Source organism: Alexandromys fortis, unplaced genomic scaffold (assembly GCF_014885135.2).
Source record: "Alexandromys fortis isolate MF-2015 unplaced genomic scaffold, M_Fortis_MF-2015_v1.1 scaffold_16, whole genome shotgun sequence".
Taxonomy (NCBI): Eukaryota; Metazoa; Chordata; class Mammalia; order Rodentia; family Cricetidae; genus Alexandromys; species Alexandromys fortis.
Genome location: NW_026067893.1, coordinates 17644657 through 17652854, shown reverse-complemented (window position 1 = coordinate 17652854; position 8198 = coordinate 17644657). Strand labels below are relative to the sequence as shown.

Sequence of the window (8198 nt, the reverse complement as noted above, 5' to 3'; positions counted from 1 at the left end):
ACACACACACACACACACACACACACACACAAGCACAAAAAGACCCACATATATATACACAGAACTTGATGTGAAGGTTGAAAGAGGCTTCCCAGCACTTGGGAGCTGTTTCACGCTTTTCTGGGCAAGTGAAAATAGCATTTTAACTTCACTGTCTGCCAGGCATATTTCTCTGTGTAGCTTTGGAGCCTATCCTGGGATTTGCTCTGTACCCTAGGCTGGCCTCAAACTCAGAGATTCGCTTGCCTCTGCCTCCTGAGTGCTGGGATTAAAGGCGTGCGTCAGGCTAATCACTTTTCAAATACTGACACAGATGTGCATCCCTGGAGCAAACCTCACTTAATCATAGTATATATTTATTTTGGTATGTTGCTGAAATTTCATTTACTGATATTTTATAAGATTTTTTATGCTTATATTCATAAGGAATAATGGTCTATTTTTTCTCCTTCCTTTCTCTCTCTCCTCACTCCCTCCTTCTCTTCTTCCTCCCTTCCCCCTGTCGTTCATTCCCCCACTGAGTCTGATTTTTTCTTTTTTTAATACCTCTGCAATTTTTAAAAATATTTATTTATTTACTTATTATGCATACAATATTCTGTCTGTGTGTATGTCTGCAGGCCAGAAGAGGGCACCAGACCTCTTTACAGATGGTTGTGAGCCACCATGTGGTTGCTGGGTATTGAACTAGAGACCTTTGGAAGAGCAGGCAATGCTCTTAACCGCTGAGCCATCTCTCCAGCCCCGAAGGTATTTTTCTTTCTATTGATAGAGATGGTATAGAATTGATACTGAATCTTCTTCAAACATTTTTGGAATTCTCCAGTAGAAACCAAGTGGCCATGGTGATTTAATGGGATCATTGGACTATAGTCATAAATGGTTGTGAGCCTCCAAGTGGGTGCTGGGAATTAAACTCAGGTCCTCTAGAAGAGCAGCCAGTGCTCTTAACTGCTGAACCATCTCTCCAGCCCTCCTTGTTGGAACTTTTATTTTAAAACTTTTTGTTATTATTGGGGATTGTACATGGATGCCCCGCTGCACATGCGAAAGTCAGAAGACAGCTCTGTGGAGTTGTCTCTCTTCTACCTTAGTGTGGGTTCCAGGGATCAAAACTCAGGCCATTAGGCTTGCCTGGCCAGTGCTTTGCCCACTGAACCATCTCCCCAGCTCCTGTTGGAAATTTTATTGGTTGTGGCCCCTGGTATTTTATGGTTGATTCAGTTCTGAGTCTGAACCAGGAGACTCACCATTGTGTTGATCTTTGGTGCTTTAGGTCCCTGGTTGATCCTCCCTCTTCAGTCTGTCTTTTGGAGTTTTCTTATCTGTTTTCTGAGACAGTGCCTCACTGTGTAGCTCTGACTGGCCTGGAATTTGCTTTATAGACAAGGCTGGCTTACCACTCTTTCACCTGCCTCTGCCTTCCAAGTACTGAGATTAAAGACACATATCCCACACAGCACAGATTCACTGCCTGTTTTCTGTGATGTCCAGAGTGTTCATCAATGGTTATGGGAATAAAGAGCACAACTGTCTTTATCTTCTCAAATGTAGTTTTAAGTAATTTCCCAAGTTGTGACCCTCCCACCCTGAGCATTTAAGTAGTTGAAAACAATATTAGCAAAGTGGGTATATGAACCTGAGAACATTACTTGCTTTAGGTTTGAGTATTTTATATATACTTAAGCAATTTATTATCATTTTACTTTCCTGGCTTTAATGGGAACAAATTCATTAAGACTCCCCCCCCCCCAAATCTGTTTCTAGGAACAAAATCAAATCAACAAATAAAACATTGCCCAGGCTGCCGTTGAAATTTCTCTATAACCCAGGCAGGCCATGAAGTTGTGATCCTCCTGCCTCGGCCCCCTGAGTAGCTGATATGATGGGCCTGGGCCACTAGGCCCATCTTCCCTTATGCTTTTGCTACCCAAGCTATCTGTATCCCAGCCCCACAGTGGCGGATGCTTTGTATCAGGCGGCAAGTGTGTTCTAGGTCTCCTGCCCAGCTTGGCTTGTCTCAGTTTTAGAAGAAAGGGCAGCTGAGAAGGAAAGGGAGCTTCTTCCTGGATGCGGAGCTTCCCTCAGAGTGACTCTGTCAATAGGTTCTGAGAACTCACAGAAATGAAGCTTTCTAGTTAAGCAGGGCCGGGGCTGCCCCCAGCACTCTGGCCCTTCCCCTGGGTGGACGCCTGCATTTCTCATTTCCATCTACCCAGACGAGAGAAGGGTCCCACACCTGCAAATGCCAGGACAGGAGGAGGTAGCGCCTCCAGTGGTCTTGGGGACTGCTGTGATTTTAATGGTGTTTGTCATCTGATGTCTGAGTCATATCTATGGGTAGGTGTCATCTCACTTTACAGAGGAAGTGGTGTTGGCTGCCCCCTCTGGGAAGATGGGATGCTCAGCTGCCATCAAAGCTCTCCGAGGTCATCTCACCCCATCTTGCCCCTTCTTGTGCCAGCCCTGGGCACACACTCAGGAATGCCTGGAACACCTTTCGCTGCTGCCTGAGCTGTAGGCTCAGATGCTCCAACAGCAGCCTGATGTCACTGTATTTCCCTGTTCTGTCCAAGGCCTGTCCTTCTGCCTTCCCACCCAGCATCTTGCCCCAAGCTATACTTAGTACTTTCTGGGGTCTTCTAGCCCTTTCTCCAGGGTTGAGAAGGCACACTGGCTATCTTCAAAAATTCATGGTAGGAACATGGTTCCATCTTCTTCTGGAGGTTTTGGCCAACTCTAAAGCTTGCGAGTTTTAAAAGCCAGGCTGTTAAGACATTGTGTTTTTCCCATTAAGACATGGGGAAAACATCAGTTTGCTGGTGATGGCTGCCCTCTAGTGGCGGATAGTTGTAAGCCAGTCATTCAACATTCACCCCAGCCTTTTCCACTGAATGCCTCATTGCTTCTAACTTTCACGAAACTCGTACCTCTAAAGATCCCCCCAATGGAACTTTATTAAGTAAGTTTTTAGATCGTCAAAGATTCATTCCAATATTTCTGATATAACGAAAAGGGAAGAAACTGGATCCTTCATTTATTCTGTAAAATTCCCTGTATGGTTTTGAGCTGTGACGTGGCTGTAGATGCCCACTGTGATACACAAGCCTTTAGAGGTAGTGTTGCTCAGCCCCTTCATTTTCCTAGGGGAAAAAAGTTGCTCGGGTAAAAAATAGTGCAGTTATATGACAAACCTCCTGTGGCTAGTGATATATCCTTTTTGTTTGTTTGTTTGTTTTTCAAGACAGGGTTTCTCAGTGTGTTACTTTGGAGCCTGTCCTGGAACTAGCTCTTGTAGACCAGGCTGGCCTCTGGAGATCCACCTGCCTCTGCCTCCCAAGTGCTAGGACTAAAGGCGTGCGCCACCACTGCCCAGCCCTTGAAAGCATTTAAATAGGGCCGGGGAGGAGCTGTGGGTGGGTGGGGGACCCTGATGCTGGGGACTCAGGATCTGGGCTCTGTCCACGGCTTTCACGAAGTCATCTCCTTCCTTGCTCACCGGGTCTGCTGTGCTGCAGGGACCCAGCCTTGCTGCCTTCTATGCCAGCTTCTATCCCAGCATGAAGGCTAGATGCCTCTCTTTGTTGAAGTAGTTTTTCTCCTAAACCCTAAAGGGAACCTTCTTATTCAGGCTGAGACTCTCCTTAACTGACCCACTTCTGGTGTCTAAATCTGGATTCTCAGTGCAACCTTCGCCACAGATTGGAGTTCCTTACAGGAGGCTGGGAACCCCAACTTTTCCAGCTAGGCATGTCAGAGGTGTGGGGGCTCTGCAGTCTCTTCTAACAAGTGCTTCTTCTCAGGTGACTCGTCGCTTCGGGATTCCCGGGCTGAAGAAAACCATGGACTGGTTTGGCTACTATGGAGGCCCCTGCCGTGCCCCCTTGCAGGAGCTGAGTCCCACTGAGGAGGAGGCCCTGCGCTTGGATTTCAGCAACAATGGCTGGCTCTGATGACAAGCAGGAGACACCTGGCCTGAGCTGTCAGGGACGTCTGTTCCCATAGCCTGAAGAGGAACAGGGCATTAGGAATTAGGGCATGTATTAGTCAGTGTTCTATTACTGTGAAGAGACACCATGACTCTCGTGATGCTTATAAAGGAAAGCATTTAACTGGGCTGGATTATCACTTTCAGAGGTTTAGTCCATTATCATGCTGGGAAGCAGGGCAGCATGCAGGCAGACACGGTACTGGAGAAGCAGCTGAGAGTTCTACATCTGGATCTGCAGGCAGGAGGAAGAGAAAGTCACCTGGCCTTGCTTGGGCTTTTGAAAACCTCAAAGCCCATCTCCAGGAACCACTTCTTCCAATAAGGCCACACCTTCTAACCCTTTCAGATAGTGCCGTTCCCTAAACATTTACTTGTACGGGGGCATTCTTATTCAAACCACCACATTCCACTCCCTGGCCCCCAGGGGCTTATAGCCATATTATAACACAAATGCATTTAGTCTAACTTCAAAAGTTCCCGTAATCTATCCCAGTCTCATGACTAATTAAAAGTCCAAAGTCCAAGTCGCTTCTGAAATTCATGCAATCTCTTAGCCATAACCCACTGTAAAATCAAAATCAAAAAGCAGATCACATATAATGGCACGGAATATCCACTACCATTCCAGAAGGGTGGAAGGGGAGCATAGTGAGAAAATACTGGGCCAAAGCAAATCCAAAACCAATTGGACAGACTCCAAACTCTGCACGCTTCAGATCTCCAACTCCGTTCAACTTTCTTGACAGTAACACACTTCTCTCTCTTGGGCTGGTTCCATCCCCTGTTAGCAGTTTTCCTCGGCAGGTATCCCATAACTCTGGCATCTCCAGCATCTTGGAGTCTCCAAGGCAATCCAAGCTTCACCTTCACATCTTCACGAAATGGCCTCTCTAGGCCTCCGGTCAGGAACACCCTTGACACGCGTCTGGCCTCAGTGGCTTTCCTTAGATGTGGAGGGAAATTCCACAACACTTTCTTGTATCCTTGATTCTAAAATAAGAACCATGTGACTGAAGCTGCCAAGTTCTACTGCTTGATGGGGCTAGAGCCTGACCCCCTCGTTCAAATACATTTTCACTAGCTTTCTGGTTTTTGATGGTTTCCTGAATTCACTGCACAGCTTTCCTTAATTGTTTCACGAATTAGAAATTTAGCAGGGTGGGGTCTTGCCCTAAGGTCACCACTCCCTTTATTCCAATGACCATCAGGATTTTCTTTAAACTTTTTATCTCCTTGAGCCCTGGACTGAACTCCATTACACTTCCTGGTGCACTTTTTAACCTCAACCTGTACATTTTATATTTTCCTTTGCTCTGCTGGCCCCTTTTTTAGATCTGCATTAGACTGGCCACTAGCCTGGCTGTGGTGGTGCACACATTTAATCCCAGCACTTGGGAGACAGAGGCGGCAGGCAGATCTCCGTGAGTTCAAGGCCAGCCTGGTCTACAAGAGTTAGTTCCAGGACAGGCTCCAAAGCTGCAGAGAAACTCTCTGCCTCCTGAATGCTGGGTTAAAGGTGTTTGCCACCACTACCCCACAGAATAGTCTCTAATATTATTCTCCTCTGAAACCTCTTGAGCCGGGTCGTCATAACCTACATTGCTCTCAGCACCACTATCTTCCATGCTCCTATTAGGATGGCCCATTAAGCCCCACTTAAAGTGTTCAACTACTTTCCTAGTCCAAAGTCCACATTCTGCCAACAAGAAGCATGGGCAGGCTGTCAGAGCAATACTCCTCTCCTGGAACCAATTTGTCTTAGACTTCTATTGCTGTGAAGAGACCCTATGATCACGACAACTCTTAAGAAAAGCATTTAATTGGGTCTCGCAATTTCAGTTACATGGTGCTGGAGAAGTGCTGAGAGTTCTTTATCTGGATTCATGGGCCAGGAAGAGAAAGCCACTGGGCCTGGTATTGTAATGGATTAAGTAAAAATGCTGCGGATCCCTGATTGGCTGCAGTGGCAGAAATGCTGCAGGTCCCCAAGCGGTGGCAGTGGGCAGCAGGTCCCAAGAGCAGCCAGTCTCAGGCAGGAATGGCACAGTTCCCCCTCGTGGCTGCAGTGGGCCATGAGTCCCAGGCAGGGAGCCGCATGGTGGGTGAGAAACCTCGATGGGGCAGCCAGTCTCACGAGGAGTGACAGACAGTTGGGCATGCCATGAGACCACGCTGCTATTGCCCTAAGGTGGGTGAACCAGGGAACCTAGCAGAAGGGTAGGGAGTGCAGCTGGAAACCAAGGAAACTGGTTACTGAAGGGACCGTTACTTCTGACTTGAAGCTAGAACCTCCCCACCCCCCCCAAACACACACACACAGAGTTTCTCTGTGTAATAACAGTGGCTGTCCTGGAACTCACTCTGTAGACTATGCTGGCCTTGAACTCACAGACTTCTACCTGCCTCTCCCTCCTGAGTGCTGGGATTAAAGGTGTGTGCCACCACTGCCTGGTTGAAGTTAGAAATCTTAGTTATGCATGGCATGGCTGGAAAGTCAGGTTTGGCCCTAACTATTAACATTCTGACTTCTTCCAGAGGAAGCAGCTGCATAGGAAACCTGATCAGAATGTGTCCCTTGGTTTTGAAAGGCCTCCAAGAGGCTTTCCAGCCACAACGCCCTTTCAAAACTCACATGTCTTAGCAATTGACTAGTCTTGTCCCTAGGTTTAATCCCCACCATTGAGTGGCCAAGACAGCCCAGTGCCTTGTCATTAGGAAATAATGACACCTGGTGGATAGACACCTGACCTACACTCTAGCAGACTCCTGACCAGCCCAGGTATGAATCTTAGAGACTTGGACTGAGGTAGGACCATGCCTGTCTAAAGACACTCTACTTTCATTATCTCAACAGATCACTCTGTTACTATAATAACATATAACAAGTGAAACTTGACGCCTATGCAGACTTCCTGGCCAGATGCCAAGGACCTTCCTAAAAGCAGTGGAGCTTGAAGCTTCAGCCTTTTCTTGTCACTGAGAGAAGCCTTATTAATTCCCAGCAAACAGCCCACTATTAGAGCGGTAGCCTAGGAAAGCTTAATTGTGTGTGTGTGTGTGTGTGTGTGTGTGTGTGTGTGTGTGTATGCGTGCATACGTGCAATCACTCATGCAGGAAATGTGGTCACCCCGACAGGGAGGCCTCTATCAGTCTCCACTTTAATTTTTCAGACACGGTCTGTCACTGAACTGGAGTTTGTCATTTTGGTCAGCTAGCTGGTGGCAAGTAGCTGGGGTCTGTGTGCTTTTATTCTCCAGCACCGGGGTTACAGGTATGAAATTTTTCTTTCTTTCTTTCTTTCTTTCTTTCTTTCTTTTTTTTTTTTTTTTGTTTGTTTGTTTTCAAGACAGGGTTTCTCTGTGGTTTTGGAGCCTGTCCTAGAACTAGCTCTTGTAGACCAGGCTGGTCTCGAACTCACAGAGATCTGCCTGCCTCTGCCTCCCGAGTGCTGGGATTAAAAGCGTGCGCCACCACCACCTGGGTACAGCTGGCTTCTTATGTGAGTGCTGGGGACTCAAAACCAGGTCCTCACCCTTTCACAAGCTGGCTCCTGGGCTTCTTTTACAGTCACCTCCCGGAGCAGTGGGGCTTACAGAATAGGTTTAGGGCTGATGGGGAAAATCTAGGCCTGAGAGAGGCAGCCTAGAAAGCTGAGAGCGCAGACTCCAAGCTTCAACAGCCCTGAGTTTATGCTCTGGGACCTGTTGGTGTCTGTGGAGCCTGAGGTAGCCCCTGATTTCCCCGAATCTCAGCTGTAAAACACCTTTCTCCCAGAGCTGTGGGTGAGACTGAGGTAAGAACTGTAAATAAACAAGTAAGCATGACAGGAGTGTTTTACTCCTGGGTGCAGTTGACTTGTTTGAGGTCACCCAGCAAGCCTGGCAATAACTGGTTTTGGGGCTTATATATACTGATGCTCAATCCAGTGGAAGGGAGGTGAGACCAGAAGGAACAGGATGGAGAAACCCCACCCAGCCCTGCCATTTACTAGCCTGGACAACTTGACCCTGCTGGTTTAAAAAACTCGTGTCTTCTACCCCACAGAAGTGTGTGTGTGTGTAGCCATAGGACAACCTCCTGTGTTCCTCAGAATCTGTCCATTTTGGTACCTGGGCCTGCTAACTAGGCTAGGCTGGCTGGACAGTCAGCCCCAGAGATACTTTCTTTGAATCCCTAGACCTGGGAGTAGAAGCATGCATGACCACG

At 47.5% G+C, this 8198-nt stretch overlaps 1 protein-coding gene across 2 annotated transcripts in view; it reads left to right on the top strand.

Moving 5' to 3' along the window:
- Hoga1 (4-hydroxy-2-oxoglutarate aldolase 1) overlaps positions 1 to 4134 on the top strand; it is a 25841-nt gene extending 21707 nt beyond the window's left edge. For both annotated transcript variants that reach the window (XM_050147120.1, XM_050147112.1), the window contains one exon: positions 3804 to 4134. In XM_050147120.1, the coding sequence (XP_050003077.1) occupies positions 3804 to 3953 (150 nt within the window). In that variant the 3' untranslated portion in view covers positions 3954 to 4134. The remainder of the gene's footprint in view (positions 1 to 3803) is intronic.
- The last annotated feature ends 4064 nt before the right edge of the window (positions 4135 to 8198 follow it).